General features: G+C 37.8%; 1 protein-coding gene across 5 annotated transcripts in view; it reads right to left on the minus strand.

The window, feature by feature from the left end:
* ZYG11B (zyg-11 family member B, cell cycle regulator) overlaps positions 1 to 25,037 on the minus strand; it is a 90,211-nt gene that overhangs the window by 55,587 nt on the left and 9,587 nt on the right. For 3 of the 5 annotated variants that reach the window (XM_070609604.1, XM_070609605.1, XM_070609606.1), the window contains 2 exons: positions 11,029 to 11,194; positions 900 to 1,654 (listed from right to left, as the gene is read on the minus strand). In XM_070609604.1, the coding sequence (XP_070465705.1) occupies positions 900 to 1,654; positions 11,029 to 11,194 (921 nt within the window). Of the gene's footprint in view, positions 1 to 899; positions 1,655 to 2,704; positions 3,097 to 11,028; positions 11,195 to 25,037 lie in introns of all 5 variants that reach the window. The other 2 variants (XM_070609607.1, XM_070609608.1) reach the window with 2 other exon arrangements.

Here is a 25,037-nt window from a genome sequence, read left to right on the forward strand (position 1 = left end):
TTGCTCAAAAAAGATACCTTGCCATTTTGGTCACAATATCCACTTCTGGGCCCTCCCTGACTCTGTTCCAGGTAGCAACAAAGGATGCTTCTGCTTAAGTGTTACAGGTAGTAAGGAAAAAAAATGGGCTCTGGAACAAGACTGATGCAGATCCAAATACTGGTTCTGAACAATAGTAAATCATATAATTTCTATGAGTCTGTGTTTTCCATATATAAAATGGAGTTAATACCTATCAATATAAAGCATCTAGAGGATACAGTGTATCCTTACCTGTGATCACATCATCACCACTCCTATCAGACTAAGCTCCACGGAGGCAGATCCTATATCTTTTTAATTTTTGAATCCCAAGCTGTACCAAGCCCAATGGATGTTTGCTAAACTGAATTTAAACCATTAGGCACGAGAAACCTTAAGAAAAGCAAAATTTTACCATTTCTACAGTAGAGATCTCCCTGGAGAACTTGATCTCCCATTAGATCCTTGATTCAATAAGGAGTTTCTTTGAAGTGATCCATTAGAAATGGTATGTGTAAGTGGCTCAAAATATCTAAACATTATCATCATGAGAACTATCATTTATCCAGGGCCTACTATGTGACTTGCACTTTACATGTATAATTATTAATTTTCAGAAGAATTCTGCAAGATAGAAATGATATCTATTTTATTAATAAAGAAACGGAAACAAAAGAGTTACATGATAGCTTGCTCTGGGTCATAAAGCAAGTAAGCTGGGATTTTAATTAGGACTCTGACTCTAAAGCAAGGCCTTTCCACTATACAATGACCTGTTTCATGAACTTGTTCCATATATTAGACATTCATCTTAAAGGAGTCTTATGCAACTAAGACATTGGTCAGCCTGACAAAATAATACATTTTTAAAGTCTAACCTTCAAATGTCCTTCGCCTGTGAGGAATTCAGAGTAACCAGCATCAGTGGCCAGCAAACCTACAAACTGCATGCTGGGTCGTTGTTGTATAAAGGCTTCAACAGCTTTATCTGTCACATGCTTTCTCCCAGAAACATCCAGGGAGACAAGGTTGGGTAGGATATCTTTTTGTTCTAGTAAGCGAAGAGCTATGTCTGACGTAAACTGTTTATCATCTGAAATATCAAGATGGTTCAGATGTTTTAGTTCCCGAACAACATCCAGTATCTGAGTAGTTGTCATTTTTAAACATTTCAAGTGGTGCATGGTTAAAGACTTGAGTCGGTCTTTGCAAGCCAGCAGAGCCGTGATGTCTGTGATCGAGGTGTTAGAAATATCCAGGCTCTCTAATCTTGGTAATGAGGCAACTTCAGCCAGGTCTTCATTATAAAAGAGAACGTTGGTGATGCTTAATGCTCGAAGGCCAGAAAGTCGGCTGAAGCACCGCTCATAAGGATCTTCAAGGGAGAGAGTTAATGAGTTCAGCACTAGGCACTGGAGATTCTGCTGGATCCATTTGTTACTGCCAAGCCCACTGATGATGTCTGTAATTGTGATGTCAGCATTCACTCCTGTGGCATCAAGTTCTACCAACTTGTGGTGGCAGAAAGCTTTCCGGAAAGCAACAGCAGAGATCTTGGCTTTGCGAATGCAAGCTCGCTTTAAGCGCATCTGGTTGCCCCTAAAAATACCTACAGTTCCATCATTTAGTAGACCTGGAAAAAAAACAAGCAGCACTTTAGCTTCAAAAAATGGTTAAGGAATAGCTAAAATTTCCAGCATACTTTCTATCTCCAAAGCACTCCCGTATAACAATATTTCATTTAATATACATAACAATTCAGTGAGGTAAAAATATTACTTACAATTTATAGATCAGCAAAATGGGGCTCAGAAAAGTAGCTTTCCAAGATCACAGTGCTAGCAAGTAGCAAGTGTGGTAGACATTACTGATATTCACTAACATCTGGTTCGCCTCACCTTCCTGGACACATGGACAACTACATTTCCCAGCCCACCCTTGGACTTAGATGAGACCATGTGTCTAGTTCTGGCCAATGGGCTACAGGCTGAAGAGCCAGTGCCTGATTTTCCATGCTATCTTTTCCTGCCATGACAAATGAGGAGCCTTCATGTTCTAGACAGTGTAGCTTTATGAGCGTGGAGCCTCCACCACCCCGGATCCCGGGGCAACCATCAACCAGAACCCTCCATGGACTTGTAGCACTTCTGTACCATGAGTGAAGTATAAAGTTTGTGTTAAGTTGCTGGATCTGGGGGGTTAATATGTTACCAATGCATTTCTAGCCTATCCTTTAAATTCACTATACATTATTATACACACAAACACATATATACACACACATATAAAGCAATGTCTATAACTCATTATTAAACTACTAGCTAGATCTGAAATCTCATCAAAAGGATCTAGAGGTTATAGTCCCTCCCTGTCAGATGAACTCAAATAAAGTAGACACAGTAACCTCTTGAAGTCCCTTAGAGATCTACCTAACTACCAATTAATAACACCAGAAGCATATGATGCTTTGGGGCCACATCTACCCCAGGAACAGCACATACCAACTAAACACTGACTGTGGGAGAAATAACAGCCATGCCAATCAAGGGTAGTCTAAGAACAGTCCAGGGCCAGCAAACAGTTGGCACCAGGTAAATAAACAGACTGGAGTCAAGGGAAGAACTCTAAGCGGCCCCTCAGCAGACTCATACTAAAGATACAGCTCAGGCTGCCAGCCACTCACCCTTAAATTAGAACTGAAGTATTTTTTGAAAGGGAGCACTGCTCTCTAGTGGATTTTGAAGATTTAATTATCGTTAAAGAGTTAAAATTTAAAAAAAACTTTTACAAAACCTGTCACAATGGACAAAAATGACTAATTATATGTTAAGAATTCCATTATTCTAGGGACCAGCCCGGTGGTGCAGCGGTTAAGTTCGCACGTTCTGCTTCAGCGGCCTGGGGTTCGCCGGTTCGAATCCCAGGTGCAGACATGGCACCGCTTGGCAAGCCATGCTGTGGTAGGCGTCCCACATATAAAGTAGAGGACGATGGGCACAGATGTTAGCTCAGGGCCCGTCTTCCTCAGCAAAAAGAGGAGGATTGGCAGCGGATGTTAGCTCAGGGCTAATCTTCCTAAAAAAAAAAAAAAAAGAATTCCATTATTCTAGAGCTATGCTGTCTAATACAGTAGCCATTAGTCCCACATAGCTATTGAGCACCTGAAATGCAGACAGACCAAACTGAGGTATGCTCTAAGGATAAAATACAGGCCAGATTTTGAAGATTTAGTACAAAAAAGATAAGAACGCAAAATATCTCATTAATAATTTTCTATATTGACCATGTTGAAATGGTATTTTGGATATATTGGGTTGAATAAAATTATTAAAATTAGTTTCACCTGTTTCTTTTTACTTCTTAAATGTGGCCACTAGTAAATTTAAAATGAGAGACATGGCTCTCATTTGTGGCTCCTGTTATATTCCTATTGGCAGTCTATTCGAGACAGTCTTTTAAACTAGCTGAACTCCAATTCAGGGGGTAAATTTCACGGTGGGGGTTCCATCTACTGAACACTTATTAAACAATTACTATATGTCAAACACTACCAAATGTTGTGGCTACAAAGAAATATGAGGTATGCCCCTATACTCAAAGATACAAAATTCCATGGAGCAAAAAAGTCTCAAACATGGCAAATCTCAAATTGAGATATATGGTAGACCAGAGCCAAGTACTAAGTACATAGAAGAAAAGAAAAGGAAGCAATCCAACACACCTAGAGATCTGGAAAAGATTTGATGGAAGAAGTGATCTTTGAGCAAGTCCTTCAAAGATGAAGGAAAAATTCAAACATGGAGAAAGAAGGTGAGGGCTATTAAAGGAAGAATAAATGGTATAAACAAAACCTTAGAATACATTTATCGAATCATTATGTTGTACACCTGAAACTAATAAAATGCTATATGTCAATTAAATCTCAATAAAAAAGTGCAAAAAAAAGGTCTTAGAGATATGAAAGCACATCACATGGTTAGAAAATGGCTAGTAGTTCTATATTGCTTGAACATAAACAACTAGAGCTATAAGATGATTCTTTCCCTGATAAAGAGGGAAAGAAGAACACAGATAAAGACCTACATATGAGTGAGAATGTGATGCATTTCTGGAGATTTAAATATGCAAGTGAGGTGAGACAAGAAATGAGGCTGAGGAGGTGAGTTGGGGCTAGACCACTCTGAAAGGTCAAGAGAAGAATATGGACCAGCTACGGACCTTGGAACCCAAAGAACAACATGGTGGAGCTCCTGGGTTTTGTTCTTGCCCCATACATCCCAGACTTGAAGAAGTTGGCAACCCAGAAATGTCAACAGACAAAAAAAGATCCAAAAAAATCTGCTCACTCTAGCCAAAGCACCAGGAGAGGGGTAGACTAGCAAGACAGAAAACTTTTAGAGTAACTAACTTACTTCAGCCAAACACCACAGAAAAAAATTGTGGCCCCACCCTCACTCACACCAGCAAAAGCCAAGAGGGGAGGCTAGACTTTCACCCTTGCTGGGCTTTAACTAGTTGCCCCAATCTCCCAACAGGGAGGTGTTAGAGAAGGCATAGTAGGGAGCCAGCGCTTTCGTTCCTGCTGGGTGCTAAGAGCCACTCTCTCCCCTGTGACGTCAGTGGAGCCATCTGGGGAGCCTGGACTTTCACACCCACCTGGCAGCAATGAGGTGCTCCTCCTCCTCCCTGCTTGGGTGGTGTCATAGGAAGCCTTGTGAAGAGTCACGACTTTCACCACTGCCCAACAGTAATGAGGCCACCGCGCCCCAACATGGTGTCAGTGCAAGCCAACTGGGAAGGGAAATGAGGTAGTCACACCCCTCTCAGCTAGGGAGGCATCAGTAGAGTCCTATAGGGAAGCAGAACCCCAACCCCTGCACAGGAGTAGTGAGGAGCCCCACATCTTGGGTGTCAACAGATATCAAGTGGGAAACCAGAACATTTACCCTAATTACAAGGCAGTGCCTCAACCCTCTGCTGCTGGAGTGGAGTGAGAGACAAACTAAAACAGAAGAGTCTCATAACATAGTACCTATAATGTCTAGATTTTAATCAAAAATCATCGTCGTACCAAGGACCTATAAGATCTCAAACTGAAAAAAGACAACCTATAAATGTCAGCACTGAGGTAACAGAAATGTTAAAATTACTTGACAAATATTTTAAAGGAGCCATCACAAAAATGCAGAAGTGAGGGATTACTAATATGCTTGAAACAAATGAAAAATAGAGTCTCAGCAAAGAAATAGAAGATATAAAGAAAAACCAAATGAAAATTTTAGAACTGAAAAATACAACAATGGTTGGGTTCAATGACAGAATGGAAGGAACAGAGGAAAGAATCAGTGAACTAAAAGATAAAACAATAGAAGTTACCCAATCTAAGCAACAGAAAAAAAAGAGACTAAAAAAATACTGAACAGAGCTATTTGTCATTGAAGTCACAGAAGGAGAGGAGAAAGTGGGTGGGGTTGAAAAGGTACTTGAAGAAATAATGGCTACATATCTATCAGATTGGCTCAAATAAAAAACTAGTAATAACACCAAATGCTGGCAAGTAGGTGGAGAAACTAGATCAATCATATGTTGCTGGTAGGAGTGTAAATGGTACAGCCACTCTGGAGGACAATTTGGCAGCTTCTTAAAACCCAAACATGCAACTACCACACAACCCAGCAACAGCATTCCTGGGTATTTATCCCAGAGAAACTAAAACTTATGTTCACATATGCTGTACATGGATGACTACAGCATAATAATAGTCATAATACTGGATATTATATTCATAACAGCTAAAAACTGCAAACAGCCCAGATGTCCTTCAGTGGATGAATGGTTATACAAACTGATGTATCCCGTAACACTGACTACCCCTCTGCAACAAAAAGGAACAGACTAACACAAATGACAATGCGGATGAATCTCCAGAGAATTATACTGTGCCCAAAAGTCCAATCCCAAAAGGTTATCTACTGAATGATTCCCTTTTTACAACGTTCTTGAAATGATAAAATTATAGAAATGGAGAACAGAAATGGTTGCCAGGGCTTATGGAGGGGGAAGAGGCAGGAGAGAAGTGAATGTGGCTATAAAAGAGCCACATGAGGGATCCTCGTGGAGCTGGAAATCTCGACCATATCATGTCATAGCCTGGCTGTCACACTGTACTATGGTTTTGCAAGATACTACCACTGGAGAAAGAGGCTCATCTGTGTTATTTATTATAACTCCATGTAAATCAACACATAAAACATGTAAAAAATGCAAAGTTTAATTTTAAAAAAAGAGATAACTGAGGAAAACTTGAAGGTGTGTTGACATGGAGTTAAGGGAATTCCATCTGACGGCTTCAATTTTCTTGGCAAGGATAAATAGCAGAACGTCTGAGAAGAGCAAAGAACACCTGAAACGACCGTTAGGAGCACTGGGTAGCTGATCAGGAAATACTCAAGAATTCCTGGGCAGTGCCAAGAAGCCCCACCTTTATATTGCCTCCTTATGCAGGTTTCAGCCTCGTTATTGCCTCCTTGGAGAAGCTTTCTCTGACCAGCCAAGCTAAAGCAGATGCCTACCTTTTTTATCCTCCCTTAGAGAACCATGTTCTTTTCCCCTCGGAGAATCTACCACAAGTTGTAGCTCAGGTTTGTTTGCTTCTTAATTGTGTCTCCCACTGGACTATATGCTCCATGACGGGCAAGATTCATGTTGTGTTCAATATTGTACACTCAACACCTAACACAGTGCCCGGCATGCAACAGGTGTTCAACAATTTTCTTCTTCTCTGGAGCTTCCTTCTCATACATTTTACTTTTATTGGGCTTCTGCATCTTCTAGTAACTCCTTTCACAATACATTAAGGACATTCTACTAAGGACCCTTGTAAAAATCAAACATAAAAAGAGACCCTGAGATAAGATCAATGTTTTCCTTGTTTATGCCACAAAATAAATTCACACTTTTTTTTTTTGAGGAAGATTAGCCCTGAGCTAACATCTGCCGCCAATCCTCCTCTTTTTGCTGAGGAAGACTGGCACTGAGCTAACATCCGTGGCCATCTTCCTCAACTTTATATGTGGGACGCCTACCACAGCATGGCCTGCCAAGCAGTGCCGTGTCTACACCCGGGATCCAAACCGGCAAACCCTGGGCCGCCAAAGTAGGGCATGCGAACTTAACCGCTGCGCCACCGGGCCAGCCCCAAATTCATACATATTTTTAAATGTTAGTTTTGTTTTTAACAGCTGAAACTTCAGACTCTTCAGTTAATTAAGACTGATTTTAACCTTATAGTTACTATCACAGTGCCTTACGAAATCTGCTCTCAAATTTTGAGACTGTATACCTACATTTAGTAAAATGGGTAACCCCTGACCTCTTTGGGTCAGTCTACATTAACTGAATTTTTCTAATAACTAAGTCTGAATAAGTGTAAACGCCTAGGTTCGAGAGTAACAGAACTAAAAGAGCAAGGAATTAAAAAAAAAAAAAAAAAAAAGAGCATCAGATCTAGAAACTAGTCCTGTGTTTTTGAGTCCTGGTTCCAACATTTATTTGCTAGTTGACACTAAACACTACACGAATTTCTCCACAAGTCTAAGATTCCTTATCTGTAAAATGTGAATTATATCTCCCTCACAGGAATTGCTGTGAAGATTAAATAAGGCAATATACATAAAGAGCATCTTGCAAACTGAAAGCACACAAATGTCATTAACCATATCTGAAGGAAATCTTTCTAGATTACCTTTTCTTTCTTTTAAAAATAAACATACTGGGGGGCCAGCCCAGTCGTGTAGTGGTTAAGTTTGTGCACCGCTTTGCTGGCGGCCCAGGGTTCCCAGGTTCAGATCCCACGCATGGACCTAGCACCACTCATCAAGCCACGCTGTGGCAGCATCCCACATAAAGTAGAAGAAGATTAGCACAGATGTTAGCTCAACAACAATCTTCCTCAAGCAAAAAGAGGAAGATTGGCAACAGATGTTAGCTTAGGGTCAATCTTCCTCACAAAAAAAGAGAAAAAATAAAAAAATAAAAAGAAACATACTGAAGAATCACCTGTCTTTCTCCATGAACAATAATCGTACTTACTAACTGTATTTAAATGAAATCTTCCTTTCCTGTCACACTATCCACTTGGGTTATTAGTTAGCAGCCTGTCCCCTTCAGATTATCAATTCTTAATTTGCTATGGTCAGAGAACCAAGGTAATTAGAACTGTCTATATTTAAGAATCAATATACTCGGGCTAGCCCCGTGGCTAAGTGGTTAAGTTTGCCTGTTCCATTTTGGTGGCCCGGGGTTTGGCCGATTGGGATCCTGGGTGCGGACATGGCACCGCTCATCAGGCCATGCTGAGGCGGCGTCCCACATGCCACAACTAGAAGGACCCACAACTAAAATATGCAACTATGTACTGGGGGGATTTGGGGAGAAAAAGCAGAAAGTCAAAAACAAGACTGGCAACGGTTGTTAGTTCAGGTGCCAATCTTAAAAAAAGAAATTTTTAAAAAAGAATCAATATGCTCTAAATGTGGGTTTCTCAAGGGCTTCTTTCAATGAGTAAAGGACAGAGCCTAAATAAAAAGATTTTGCCCCAAAGTATGTTTTACTTCTTTCTGGTTTAGGCTATAGACAGCTGGGCTGACCAGGATTGTGACTTCCAAAATAAGTGGTCAGATAAGTGACCCCCAGATAAAGGGTACTAGTCTGGGAGTACAAACCTTCAATCACCTAGAAAATCTATTTTGCTGTTCAAAGATACAATCCATAATGTTTCAAAAGATATTCCTCTTTTCAATTTAATCCCAAACCAAAAGGCTGAAAATGTCAAGGTGCATCAATTTAGATTAGGTAGACAGTATAACACACAGGCATTATCATTAGATGGCAAAATTCTTATTCTGATTCCCGGCTCTTACACACACCTTTTCTGGAAAATCTTTAGCACCGAGACACAGAATGAGCAAAGATTATGACACGAGAATCATAGATCCCAATAAATAAAACTTGTCAGCATCAGGCCTATTTTAACAAAGACTGCTACCAATATCATTAATCCTTCGAAACGGGTAAATAAGTAAAAGATTTTAAATGTAAATAATATGTTAAGTATTTTCTAAAATCATTATGTTATTTAAAAAATATATTACCAATTTTAAAAGCATTCATGGAACAACTTCTTTCTCAAATATTTTATTATGAAAATTTTCAAACAGAAAAATTTATGAAACAGCTTTTAAAAATTGTGACCAGAATTGGCAATATGTTCTTTTGCATATTATCAATAGTATCCACTGTTGATTGTTTGAAGGTGGATATCATTTTTACAAAGAAATTAAATAATTCAGAACACTTTTTGATGAATAAGGCAGATAATCACATTGGAGTAACACAAATAGGGGCAGCAAGTTACTTCTCTGACCCTCAGTTTCCTCATCTGAAGGCAGCTTGAAAAGAAGCAGCAGAAAACACATTTTGATCAAGCATATAACCTCTCCTCTCCAAGATACTACTCTGGAGGACAATTATTTAGTTACACTTACTTAACACAACTACTTTCATTATTTTACCTATATGAAAGTATTTGCCACAGTGTCTGGCAATGTCTTACAAGGTTTCAATAAATGTTAGCTGCTATTATTAGCTATCAGTAGCTATATTTCAAAAGGGATCTGGCAAAGTTAAAACTTTAGTTAACATTTTATTCTTTTGTTTTATAAAACTCGTTATATGTATATATATTTAAATTGAATATGCTAAGCATTATCATTAAATTGAGACTAAAAAGAAACGTTAGCACTGGCCTAATCTCTTAAATTGTTGTGCAGTTTTGTATGGGACCTCTAACATATATAGTACCTACTGAAATTTACCCTAGTTCCTTTGGCAGGTTGGAAGAATTCAAAGAGACCATAGACTTGAGCAGTGAAAATCAAGGAGTGCAGATGTCTTCTTCTTTCTTAAATTATTCCAAAATGCCTCAATTACAGCCTCATTTCTCCCATCTTTCCTTGGAATGCATTTTCTGCATTCACGATTGATACATATGTATATATGTGTGTGTATATATAAAGTTACAATACAAGCGTATAGCATGACCTGGCATCTAGGAACAGGGATACCTTTAATGTAGGTGTAGGAAGGTTGTGTTGCACAGTGAAAAGAGCAAAGATCTGGAATCAGACACATTTGTATCTGAACCAAGACTTCACCATTTACTAGCAGTGTGACCCTTAACAAGTTACTTCTCTGAATCTCAAGTTCCTTATCTGTATATAAATGGGATAATAATAGCTACTTTACAGGATTTTTGAGAAAATTCAAGGAAAACATATAAAATGCCTGGCATGTAACAGGCAATCAATAAGTGCTAATTATTATTATTGCCACATTTTCATTCTATTTTATAGTTGTAGACAAATTATATTTCCTACTTGTAAGAGTTTATAAACCCTAAGTATACAAAGGGTATTGCATGTCTTTCAACTTAAAACTTACACAGAAGTACCAAAACTCCTCAATATACATAACCAGAATTCCACAGATAAGACTTTCTCAACTTATTTTCAGAATTCATTTTGGAAAATAGAAGTACTAAATTAGCTATTATTTCCGATTTCAAAAGTCAAAAGCAGAAACTAGTTTTCCATAACAGTATTTATTGATTCTCCCACTGCCAAAAGAAGATGTAAGGTATTTTATACCAGTAGACTTCTAAAAGGATATTTTGGAAGTTAGAGAAGTTATTTTTGCCATGAGAATGGCTTCCCAAAGCAAAAAAAAAGAAAAGAAATGATTTGCCCAGATTAGAAAACAAAAATGCTTATTCCAAATTACACAGTAAATGGCAGGAAAGGCAAAAATAAATGAAAGCCTTTTCCTGGAATCAGGCTCATCTAGCCTTTTCTGTTATTTCTAAGAAAATAATTAAATGGCACAGCAGTACTTCAAAATCCAACGCCAATTAACAGCACATAATTTTTGTTTCCTCTGTTTATTTTTTACCATGAAAAGCCATGGTCTGAAGCAGTCGATCAGCCACCTCCTGTGGGAATACTCCAGGCTCCTGCAGACACAACGTTCCATCTTGTCTTTCTGAACAGAACTTCTCAAGGTGAGTAGTCAGGAAATTCAAGCAGATATCAAGTAAGGAATAGGGTGATGCCTCCTCCTTGGAACCCAGGTAGAAACATAAAGGGAACACAAAAGTCAACAAGTTTAGTTTCCAGAAAAGAAGACAGCAAAACATTCATTTACTCCTTCAACAAGTATTTTTACTCAGTGTCTATGTAATAAATACTGCATTTTTTTGGTTTGTTGTTAGTGCCATCAAGTTGATTCTGACTCCTAGCGCCCCTGTGTACAGCAGAGCGGAACCCTGCCCAGTCTTTTTTTTTTGTCTTTTTATTAAGATTATGATAGTTTACAACCTTGTCCTGCCCAGTCTTTTTGCTCCATTCTCTCATTTTCCGGTACTATATCAGACAATGCTCCGCTGCTATTCTTAGGGTTTTCACGGCCAAGTCTTTCAGAAGCAGGTGGCCAGACCCTTCTTCCTAGTCTGTCTTAGTCTGGAAGCTCCAGTGAAAACTGTCCACCATGGGTGACTCTGCTGGTATTTGAAATACCAGTCGCATAGCTTTCAGCATCACAGCAACACACAGCTGTCATAGTATGACAAGCGACAAATGGGTGGTGTGGTTTCCCTGATCGGAAACGAATCCGGGCTGGGGTGGTGAGAGCACCAAATCTTAATCACTAGACCACCAGGAGCTGGCTAGATACTGTGTTCGGCAGTGGGAATACAACACGTAAACTCAGGTTCTCAAGAAGCAGAAGAAGTGAAACATTTAAACAAATATTTACATAAATACTATTAAATCCTATAATTGAGGACATATTAGGTAGCATGTAAGCACATAGCAGGATGCCCTAATCAGTCAAGGATGGACAGAGAAGACCTCGGAGGCACAGCAGATTAATCTTCCCAAATTACCCCTAAGACCCTCCCCTGCTCAAACCTTCGATGGACTTCCATGGGTCTGAAAACAAAATACAAAATTCTTAGATTCTTACACTGTTGCCTGAGTCCTTCCAAAATCTAGCCCCAGTTTACTTTCCAACTTGATCTCCCACAGAATCCCCATCCCAACTGGATAGTTCAAATATGATAAATTTTTTTGGGTAAAAGAATTTGCTATAGGTGTTAGCATCCTAAAAAAGAAAAAGGTTAATTCAGTTATTCCAGTCTGAGGAACAAAGAACTAATCAAATAAGCAGAAAGATTTAAGTGTAAGGGTTTTAATTATAAAAATAAACACTCTAGCTTTGGCAGTGGCATGGGCAAAGTATGGTCCTCTGCTGATCTTCTCCACCTGTCTTGGAAACCACACCACCTTTGAGAGTGGTAGAGCCCTGACTAGCGATCCCAGAGTTTATAGGAGCCAACTTGATATATATGAAGTAGACACCAGAGTTCATATAAATCTACCCATTTGTTAACTGCAGCCCTTTTAGTGTTCTTTTAAAAATGGCGATGTAATTATGTCATCCTGATACTTTAAACTCTTCAACAATTTACCAGCATTTTTAGAATGAAGACTGAAATCCATCCCATGATCTTCAGGGCCCTGTATGATCTAGCCCTGCCTCCTTAGCATTATCTCATGTTATTTCCCCCTGCACTATCTTTCTTCAAGTCACATCAACTTTCTATTTCATGAAAGACACATTCTGTTTCTCATCTCAGGAGCCTTGCACACGCTGTTTCTTGTACCTAGAATAATCTTATCTCCCTCTCCTTTTTCTAGCTAATTTCTAATCATCTCTCAGAGCATAGCATAAATTTCGATTGGCAACTGGCTCCTTCATTTTCTAATATGAAGTCAAGATCTCCTCTACTTCCGGAAATCACTGTGCATCTTATTATTTTTTTAGTAATAAGAGTTGGAATAAAATAAAGAACTTTCATTAATAAGAATGTATCAACATGGGTTCATTTATTGTAAAAAATGTACTGTACAAATGTAAGAGGCTAATGACAGGGAAAACTGGCTGTTAGACAGGAATGTTCTGTACTACCTCTGCAATTTTTTCTGTAAATCTAAAACTGTTCTAAAAATAAAGCTCACTTAAAAATAAATATAAAAAATAAAAATAAAAAAATAAATAAACACTCTAAATGTCCCCCAACAACAATAATATAATGAAAATATAACTACAGCAGCTACCATCCATCAGGTGCTTTCTGTACGACTCTGTGAGTGCTCTACGTGAACTATCCAACATTTCATTGATTCCTCACCCCTATTTTACAGAGTACTCAAGCATTACCTTCATTTTTGCATAATGGAAAACTGGCTCAGCAAAGTAACATCTTTCTCAGCATTCCAAACACAGTAAGTGACAAAGTGTAGCTTCAAATCAAAAACTGATTCAGGAGTACAACCTTAACCACATTATACTACACATGTGGTATTTTAATGGCTGAATAATATGCATTCTTTAAAAATTAATGTTCAAAGATAGATTAATCACATAGAAAAATACTCATAATACAAAGTAAGGTACAAAAACTAGTTTATAGAACTTTCTCGACCTGATAAAGGACATCTATAAAAAACCCAGTTAGTATCATACTTCATATTGACAGTCTGAATATTTTCCCCCTAAAATCAAGAATAAGACAAGACGTCTGCTCTCACCACTTCTATTCAACATTGCACTGAAGGTCCTAGAATTAGGCAAGACAAAGAAATAAAAAACATACACATTGGAAAGGAAAAGTAAAACTACCTCAATTTGCAGATGACGTAACCCTGTATAAAGAAAATCGTAAGGAATTAACACACACAAAAAAACTATCAGAACTAAAAAAAAATAAGTTCAGTAAGGTTGTAGGATATCAGATCGATATAAAAATATCTATTCTATTTCTACACATTTACAATAAACAACCTGAAAATGAAATTAAGGAAACAATTCCACTTACAGTAGCATCAAAAAGAACAAATACGGACAAATTTAACAAAAGAAGCATAAAGTTAAAAAATTAAAGACCTAAATAAATGGAAAGACATTTGTATTCATAGATCAGAAGACTTAATGTTGTTAAATTGATCTACAGATTCAATAGAATTCCCATTAAAACCCCAGCTTCATTTTTTTGCAGAAATTAACAAGCTGATGTTAAAATTCATATGGAAATACAAGGGAACTAGAACAGCCAAAACAATCTTGGAGAAGAACAAGCTGGAGGGCTCAAACTTGTCAATTTCAAAACTTACTTAAAAGCTACAGTAATCAAAACAGTGTACTGGCAGAAACAGACATATAGATCAACAAAATAGAGTGGAGAGTTCAGAAATAAACTCTCATATTTAAGGTCAACTGATTTTCAACAAGGATGCCAGGACAATCCAATGGGCAAAAGAATAAGTTTTTCAACAAATGGTGCTGGGACAACTGGACATCTACATGTAAAAGGATGAAGATGGAGTCCCAACCTCACATCATATATAAAAACTAACTCAAAATGGATCAAAGACCTAAATGTAAGAGCTAAAACTATTAAGCCCTTAGAAGAAAACACAGGTATAAATCTTTCTGACTTTGGATTAGTTTCTCAAATATGACACCAAAAGCACAAACCACCAAAGAAAAAAACAGATAAATTGGACTTCATAGAAATGAAAAACTTTTGTGCTTCAAAGGTCATCATCAAACAACAAAAGACCCCAAATAGCCAAAGGAATTCTGAGAAAAAAGAACGAAGCTGGAGGTATCACACTCCCTGATTTCAAAATATACTACAAAGCTATAGTAAGCAAAACAGCATGGTACTGGCACAACAACAGACACACAGATCAATGGAACAGAACTGAGAGCCCAGAAATAAACTCACCCATCTATGGACAGCTAATTTTTGACAAGGGAGCCAAGAACATACAATGGAGAAAGGAATGTCTCTTCAATAAATGGTGCTGGGAAAACTGGACAGCCACAAGCAAAAGAATGAAAGTACACCATTATCTTACACCACACACAAAAAGTAACTCAAAATGGACTACAGACTTGAATGTAAGACATGAAACTTCTGGAAGAAAACATAGGCAGCATGCTCTTTGACATCAGTCTTAGCAGCATATTTTTAAGTACCATGTATGACCAGGCAAGGGAAACAACAGAAAAAATAAACAAATGGGACTACATCAAACTAAAAAGCTTCTGCACAGCAAAGGAAACCATCAACAAAACAAAAAGACAACCTAACAATTGGGAGAACATATTTGCAAACTGTATATCTGATAAGGGGTTAGTATAAAAAATATATAAAGAACTCATACATCTCAATAACAAAAAAACAATCCAATTAAAAAATGGACAAAAGATCTGAACAGACATTTTTCCAAAGAAGATATACAGATGGCCAACAAGCACATGAAAGGATGTTCAACATTACTAAATGTCAAGGAAATGCAAGTCAAAACTCCAATGAGATATCATCTCATGCCTGTCAGAATCGCTATAATTAACAAGACAGGAAATAACCAGTGTTGGATAGGATGTGGAGAAAAGGGAACTCCCATATACTGGTGGGAGTGCAAACTGGTGCAGCCACTATGGAAAACTATGGAAATTCCTCAAAAAATTAAGAATACAACTACCATATGATCCGGCTATTCCACTGCTGGTACTTATCCAAAGAACATGAAAATACGAATGCATAAAGATATATGCACCTCTACATTCACTGCAACATTATTCACAATAGCCAAGACTTGGAAGTAACCCAGGTGCTGATCAAGGGATGAAAGGATAAAGAAGATATGGTATATAGACACAATGGAATACTACGCAGCCATAAAAAAGGATGAAATCTGGCCATTTGTGACAACATGGATGGACCTTGAGGGTATTACGCTAAGTGAAATAAGTCAAAGGGAGAAAGTCAAATACCACATGATCTCATTCATAAATAGAAGATAAAAACAACAACAAACAAACACATAGAGACAGAGACTGAATTGGTGGTTACCAGAGAAAGGGGGAGAGAGAAGGGTGAAAGGGGTGATTAGGTACATGTGTTTGGTGATAGACTAATTAGTCTTTGGGTGGGAACATGATGTAATCTACACAGAAATCAAAGGATAATGACGTACACCCAAAATTTATATAATATTATAAATCAATGTTACCACAATAAAAAAAAAAGGTCATCAAGAAAGTGAAAAGAAAATCTGTAGAACAGAAGAAAATATTTGCAAATCATACATCTAATAAGGAATTTGTATCTAGAATACATAGAACTCAATAATAAAAAGACAACTCAATTAAAAATAGGCAAAGGTCTGAATGGACATTTTTCCAAATACAAATGACCAATAATCACACGAAAAATGCTCAACATTATTAGTCATCAGGGAAATGCAAATCAAAATCACAATGAAATAACACCTCACACCCACTAGGATAGCTATAACAAAAAGGCAGATAATAACAAGCGCTGGTGAAGATGTGGAGAAACTAGAACTCTCATACATTGCTGGTGGGAATGTAAAATGGTGCAGCCACTTTGGTAAACAGTCTAGCAATTACCATATAACTTAGCCGTTCCACTCCCAGGTATATATCTAAGAGAAATGAAAACATATGTCATATAAAAACCGGTACGTGAATGAATGTTTAGAGAAGCATTATTCGTAACTGCTGAAAAGTAGGAACAACCCAAACGTCTATCAACTGATGAATAGATAAACAAAACATAGTAAATCTCCACAATGGAATATTATTCAGCAAAAAAAAAAAAAAAAAGAATCCTGATAACATCATACAACATGGATAGACCTCAAAAACATTATGCTAAGTGAAAGAAGCCAGTTACAAAAGACCACATGATTCCATTTGATTTATGATTGCATTTATACAAAATGTCCAGAACAGGCAAATCTATAGTAGAGACAGAAAGTAAATTAGTGGATACCTAGGGCTGGCGGAGGGAGGGTTGGAGGACAATGAAAAGCGAATGCTAACAAGTTCAGGGCTTCTTTTTTGGGGTGATGAAAATGTTCTGAAATTGCTTGTGGTTATAGTTTCACAACTCTATGAATATATTAAAAACCATTGAGGGGCTGGCCCCACAGCCAGAGGGTTAAAATTCTGCATGCTCTGCTTCAGCAGCCCAGGTTCACGGGTTCGGATCCAGGACACAGACACACACCACTCGTTAAGCCATGCTGTGGCAGTGCCCACATACAAAATAGAGGAAGACTGGCACAGATGTTAGCTCAGGGCTAATCTTTCTCAGCAAAAAAAAAAAAAAAGAAAGAAAGAAAGAAAGAAAGAAAAGAAAAAGAAAAAAACCCCATTGAATTGGATATACTTTAAATGAGTGAGTCATATGGTATGTAAATTTTATCTCAATAAAACTGTAATAAGAATTAGTTTATAAAACTGTAAACACAAGACTAGAAATAAATACATCAAAATGTTAATAGTAGTTAACTCTGGGTGATATGCTATCAGTTGTCTTCTCTGAATAAATCAAGCTTTCTATACAGCATGTGATTTCTATCATCAAAAAGTTATCATAAAATACTTACAGGTTATTTTACAGTTTACAAAGTGCTTCCACATTGACATATTTGATTTTGTTGTAACTGAGTAAGGTAGGTATCAAAGCCACTATTTTATAAATGAGGAAACAGACTTCATAAATGGTTGGCCCAGTGTGGCAGACTGTTAGCTGCCAACTATAACATCTCTTCTTCCACATTAATACAATCTTTTATTTTCACCTGAGCACATAACTCCCTGTAATAAAGCTACATATTCCAGGCTCCTCTGCAGCCAGATGTAACTAGGACACATTAGAAAAAATTCAGAGGAAATAATTCATCAAATTCAACTTCTGCCTCACAGAATTTTGCCTATTCTTATTTCCTGAATTGTCACTATGAATTCTTCCTGCTTTTTCTACTCTTCGTTGTATCATCCTCCTAAATTTTAAAATTCATCACCCAGATGGTAAATTACACCTTTCACCTCAGTTGGTAAATTTCAAGATAATCTAATAATTTCGCAGAAGAGAAAATAAATCAAAGTTGGGTAACTGTCAGAGGGGAGACATATAAACCTTCTAAGTACATAATTTTTAGAAGCTATTTTAGCAGAACAAACCCAGGCAGTAATATATGAACACTCAGAGTATTTAATTAATCATTCTAAAAAATTTTTTCCAACTGGTAAAATTTGTTCAACACGGAACAAAAGCAGGTTTTTGGAACCCACAAATTTTTCTTTTCAAAGAAATTCCCCCTTATCTCTGTCAGTTCCTATTAGTAAGCATAAGACTTTCCTAGTCAGCTGCTCTTCTGCTGGGACGTGCATCTGCCTAATAGTTAATAGCCTGGGCTTTGGAGCTAGAGTGTAAATCCCAACTTTTCACTTGCTAACTGTATGATATTATAGAAGATACCTAACCTTTCTGTTCATCAGCTTTCTCATCTTATAATAAGGATAATAATACCTACCTCATAAAGTTGTTGAGAGGATTAAATGAGATAAAACAGGAACCAGAGAACTTGGGATAATGGCAGTATGTCTGGAAACACACTGCTTGTAAGGGGCGGAGCCAGGATTCAAACCCAGGAAAAGTGGCTCCAGAGCCTATGCCCTTATCTGCTGCAATATACTATCTTTTCAACTTTAAATACTAATTCCAAAAATATTATCTTACCTGACACTCAAAGCAGGTCTGTGTTGTGAACAAGGATAATCACCCCCATTTAAAGACAAAGAACAGAGAGGTTACATGTTAAGCCAGTGACAAAACTAGAACTATACTCAGGTTATCTGAAATCTACTCCAAAACCTACGCTACCATCGTGATTTCCCCAAATCCCCGTCATTTAAGCTAACAAAGAGGTACTGAGAGATCATGTTTCCTATTTTATTCTTAAACAAATAGGAGCAGCACAGGAAGACTACCAAAGAAAGGATAAAGCAGAAGCTGGAATTCAGTGTCTAAACAATTCATCTCTTGGAAATTCCTGCTCAGAGGGATTTTTTCCTTAACCAACTAGGCACGCCCCAGGCAGAGCAAAAACAAAGCTCCTACTAAAAAAGTAGAGGAGAAAGGAGGTCAAGTCTGACTCCATTTGATCAAAGACTAAACAATTCCTAGGAAGAACAAACAGGAGAGTTCTTTTTAATTAATCAAAATGGCTTCTACTCAATCTGGCCCAACCCGGCTCTTTAATACACAGCTCTTATCCTAGCACTCTTCGTCTAAAGAAATGATCTCACTGACAAAACTGATACGACCAGGCAAGGGATTATTTCTTCAGGAGAATTTGTTGTATTTGTTTAGGCAAGAACAGAAGAGGAACCAACGCTTTGGTGAAAGAACTAAGCTGAACATACAGTTTGAAATATCACCCCCTAGTGGTGACAGCTGAGTAGTAAGAACAGAGAAACTCTCAGAGGGAGTGATCAGAACAGAGAACTCAACCCTAGCGTCAACTATCACAAGCACAGCGGGCAGAAGGGCAGGGTCCCTGAACCACGGCTGAGAAAATCTCCTATGGCAAATAGGAAAACAACAACCCCAGCCTGGAAGACCAGCACAGCCCTTTATTGAACTTTTTTTGGTTAACATGGTGTTTTCTGGAACAGGATATAATCCTGACATTGTGAATCATTCAAATAAAGTTTGCCCCGATTGGTCCTCTCAAATTCTATGATGGCCAGATTGTAAATTGGCACAATTTTTCTGGATAAGAAAGATTCAATAACAATCTTAAAAAAAACCTATACTCTTGATCCAGTACTTCTTCATCCAAGAATTTACCAAACAAAGGAGAAATAATCAGAGATATTAACAAAGACATTTACAGAAAGAGATTAATCACAGTTTTTCTGACCAAAAAACCCCACACTAAAATAGGGGGAAATGGTAAGCAAATTATGTTATATCAACTTCACAGAATATTATACAGCAATAAGTATGTTTCTGAATAACTTTTAATGACATGGCAAAATGCTAAGAATAAAATATTAATCTAAGCTAAAAAAAAAAACCCTGTATATGCAACAGGATTTCAATTAAACATCTATACAGGCATAGGAAATGATATTGCCTGAGAAGTTATTTCAGAAGATTATAAATCCACTTCTAAATTAAACAATATATTGTGGTAAATCTATAGAGAAGAACAAGGAAAAGATTTAAAAAAAAAGGACAGTGGATACCTTGGGGGTGGGGGAAATGGCACAGAGGAATGTGGCCCACAGGGAAAAACATGGCAGTGGTCATGTTCTATTTCTTAAGTTGGATGCTGGGTTTTTAGGTATTTATTTACTAGGTTCCATGGATTACATAAATCTTTCCTATGGTATTCTAAGTACATCAAATTATTAAAAATGGAAAAAAGACAAAAACAAAAACTTGTGGAAATTAAAAAAAGCTGTGTTCACGCTTCTGCTTTTCAAATATTATAAGATAACCAAACAACAGCATCAATTTTATCAATGGTGGTCATATTTTTCAATAATATATGTATTCAAACTAGTAAGAATAGACTTTTTAAATTAGATTCAATAAAATTATTTTAATTTTGAAGGAGAATGTGTGTTTGTGTCCACACACGCACACTTATTTCTCCTCAATCTGCTGTAACGTAGCTTCTCACCACGGTTCTTATGCCCTTTCCCTATGCAGCCTTATGGTCCCCAGAGGTTTTCCCACCTGATAATGATGGACTGGGTTGGAAGGGAGTTTTGAGAGGGTTTTCAGGGGAAAGGTAGGGAAGCAGCTATGATGAATAAGGGAAGTACATAGGAATAAAGAGGGAATTTTTAGAAGCATATCTGTGAACTCTACTATACTTCACAATGTTCCAAAATTTGCCAATAAAGACTTGGAGTTATTTTGAAATGACTTTTGAGCTGCAGGATTATGTTCCAGGGATTATGACCTTACTCTGAGACTAGACTACATAGTCAAAACTTAACTAGTCATACATAAGCAATTAAGGACTTTCTCCCACTATTAAAGCTAGGTATACAGACACATCTTCTCTTCTGCTCTTGCCTTTAGATATCACAGAGCAAGGCTTTGAAGGAACAACAACAAACAACAACAACAACAAAACAGGAGAAAAGAATGACTAGACTGAAAGAAGGTCAGCGGAGGTCTTGACATGCATGGCACTACCTACAGGAGACACAGAACACTCTCAAATGTTGAAAAGAAAGAAAGAAAAGTAATAAGGAGAATCTTCGACATTAAACATCTGTCTAGCACTTTAATTTATAAAGTCTTTTCAAAACAATCATTATGACTCGGTGAGGTAAGGAGAACAGAGATTATTTTTGCTGAGGTTCAGAGAAGGAAATGTTACCAGTGGTAGCTGATGAGGATCAAGGCCGCCCCACAGAGAGAAGGTCAAGGCGTCCTGCGCTACAGAGCCATCTATATCATCCTCCAGGAAGCATAGGATGTCCTGACCTGATCCGACCTGATTTGTATCCAAAGTTATAGGACCATCCGATAACCAGACCCCACCTGCACTGATATCATTTTAACGACTTTTTTACATAATCTTTCCCTTGTCTTTTAAAGAAATAACTCACATACCTATGCCTTATAAATTTAGCCTTACCCTCAGCCCATATTTGCAGCTCTTCACTGCCCATGGGTCCTGTCCCCATGCTATTCTCTGAATAAAGGAGCACTACCACCAGAACTTGAGAGTCCAAGAAATCTTCCTTTCGACTCCTCAGCTCACCGAGCCTGCATCAGTAGCCATGCCTCCCTTTCTTTAGATATGCTGTTCCTTCTCCTTAGAATGCTCTTCCTCACCTGTCCATCTGTCAAATTCCTACTCACACTACAGGAGCCAGTAGATATGTTCACTCCTCCATGAAGCTGTCCCTCACATCCCAAAACCCAGGCAGAGATAATCACACGGCAGCTTGTGCACAGTTCAATTACAATTATCTACTGTCTAACTTTCATTTGCTTAGAAGGCTGTCTCCCCCTCTAGACTATGAGTTCAAGGAAAGATAGTAGTTCTCAAAGGTTTTTTGTCTGTAGCCTACTTAGGTGGGGCAAAAACCTTATGGTCTACCAATCTCTCTCGGTTCCCAAGTTTCAGAGGAAAACAGCATTAACTATGAAGTATCACTACAAGGAAATGCTTTTTTCCTTTGGAGAATTAACTTTGATTTTATTGTACTGGAACTGTAGATTAACCCTGTTCACTACAAGGAAATTGTATAGACATCTGCTTTAACAACAAGAACATGGATGTTTTCTATTTGAATAACAATACATTGTCAAAGTCTAAATTTAGAAATTTTTATGTCAAAAGTACTATCAATGCAAATATACATCATCACACACTAGGTTAACCAAATAAATCACAATAAATGATAGCAATAATAAAGTTAAATTAATGATAATTCATAATTAAGATACAAAACTAGCAACAATACAAAAGTACCACCAACTCAGACAACACTACTGATGCATCGATTACAAAGCTCTCTCCTGAGAAATCAGGAATCCCAACAAGCTACATTTGTACACATGTAGTAGGAGCTCGCAACACTTCAAGTGTGAGACAGACTTCTTCATAAAAGACTATAGTCCTCAGTAAACTCTAGTAATCTAACTTTAGCTACATGATTACTAAATTGTAGTAATTCTTAATAATTCACTAAGTAGTTCTCCAGTATGGAACCCTTAATAGAATATAAAAATTACTAGCGTGGAAAACCGCATTATTTACCAGGCCCTAGAAGTTAAGGAAAGAATTTTTAGAATAGGTCATCATCCATCAGGAGCTCCATGTCCTAAGCATGGAAAACCACTGGGGTTAGGACCCATACCCTATCCATTTCTGTATCCCATGCTCTGGCACAGAGCAAATGCTCAGTGTCTATTGAGTAAGTGAATAAATGAACTACCTATAAGCAGATTCCCCACTTGTGAACTACTGCTTCTTATAAGAACATGGCACACCTGGGGGCACGAGGCAATGAAACAGGGCAGAAAAGGGAGTAGAATAGCTCCTCAAAACAGCTTTTCCATCTTACTACTTTTTGAGGCACATACTAATTTCTACTAACAAGAAAATGTCTGACTGAGACATCAACCCTCTCATTCTCTCTCTCTCTCTCTCACACACACACACACACACACACTCCAGGAAAGACACACATGCACGTATTAGCAGTATATCTTTTTGGTTGGCTTTCCATTTCTTCAGAATCCAGCTCCTTACCTCCCTGACAACAAAGAAGATCACTACTTATCTATCATTCATTAAAATTCTAGGTCCAGTATTCCTCCTCCTAACTGCAATGCCTCTGGCGAAGCTACTTCATTTTCATGCCTCAGCTTCCTTATCTGTAAAATGAAATTTGTAATACTTTTCCTTTCACTTCATAAGGTTATTGTATCAAATGAAATAAAGGACACAAGTATGCACTGTTTACTGTAAGACATTGTTACCAGCATCATCCACAATGTGTGTTTTTCCTTGCAACTAACCAGAAGAGAGACCTCATTACTCAGAGGTTCTGAAGGCCACAGGCTCTGTCTTTCACGAGTCTCACACACTCACTAACTCTTCCTAAACCTTCTCATGGTTTTCTTTTAATCTCCCTTATAATTTTTTTTTTTTTTTTTGCTTTCTTATACTCCCCTTCCTTGAAGTATTTAGTCATTTACACAACACTCAGCTTAGAGGCATTCTCAGTCACTTGCACATCACTTAGTTATCTATTTTGTTGGTTGGTTTGTTTTAGATATTTAAAAGCTTTCTTCTGTTACTGTACTGCCAGGGTCATGGCAAGGAAGCATTACAATATTCTAGGCAGTGGCCCATCCATTTCTACCAATCGGGGAAGTGGGCGACACTGGGAATTGACTACTTATAGCAATTGCAGTCTCCTGTTGGAGGGTTTCCATTGCTGCTGGTGTGACAAATAATGAAATAGAGCCTCACAGATCAGGCATCTTCTATTCTTGGGAAGTGAGGCCCCATAAAATGCATCCAGTAAATTACTTGTTGAAAGAATTAGTAAATTACTACATGCTAACATCTCAAAACTCATTTTATTTCTCCCCATGAGACAAGACTACAGGAAACACCTGATATAAAAAGTCATAAAATTGCCTTAATTCCTCAAGACAGAGCTTGTGGACCTCAGAATCACTGAGTGATAAGGTCTCTCTTTTGGTTAATTAAAAGGAAAAATACACTTTATGGATGATGCTGGTAACAATATCTTACAGAAAACAAAGCAAATTCATATCCTTTATTTCATGTGATATACCCAATAACCTTACAAAGTGAAAGGAAAAATACAAATTTCATTTTACAGATACGGAAGCTGAGGCACAAAAATGAAGTGACTTTTCCAGAGGCATGTGGTTCCCAAGAAGAATACTGGACCTGGATTTGAATTCTAGTGGTGTTACACTCAAATTATCTAGCTTTTCTAACCCTTGGTTCTGTCCTTTGTAGAATGGGGATAATATTAGAACTTATCTCTTGATGTTAACCTCAGGATGAAGTGAGAAAGTGCGTTTAAAGCTCCCGGAACAATGCTTGACAGAGTAATCACTCAGAAAATGCTCCCTTCCCACTTGCTAGCCGTGACCTTGCACTAGTAACATAAACTTAAGTTTCAGACACACAGGACAGCAGTTCACGGTTGTAGATTCTCAAGGGAGACTTTTCCCATCCAGAGTCCACGTCAAGACAAACAAGCTTCTTTGTCTCCCTACACCATCTGCAGATATTTTTCAGTCCACCTTTTCATGAAGGGTTTGGGCATTTTAGGGTCCTGGCTTTACGTAACTGCCTCAGTCCCAACCGAATCAGGCTCAAAAATCTCATCTCCTGCCTGAAAGGTTCCTAAGACTGACAAATCCTTCAACAGAAGACAATGGCTTTGATACTACTATTTTTGCATCCCTGGATGATTTTTTTCCTGAAGAT

Source organism: Equus przewalskii, chromosome 2, assembly GCF_037783145.1.
Source record: "Equus przewalskii isolate Varuska chromosome 2, EquPr2, whole genome shotgun sequence".
Lineage (NCBI taxonomy): Eukaryota > Metazoa > Chordata > Mammalia > Perissodactyla > Equidae > Equus > Equus przewalskii.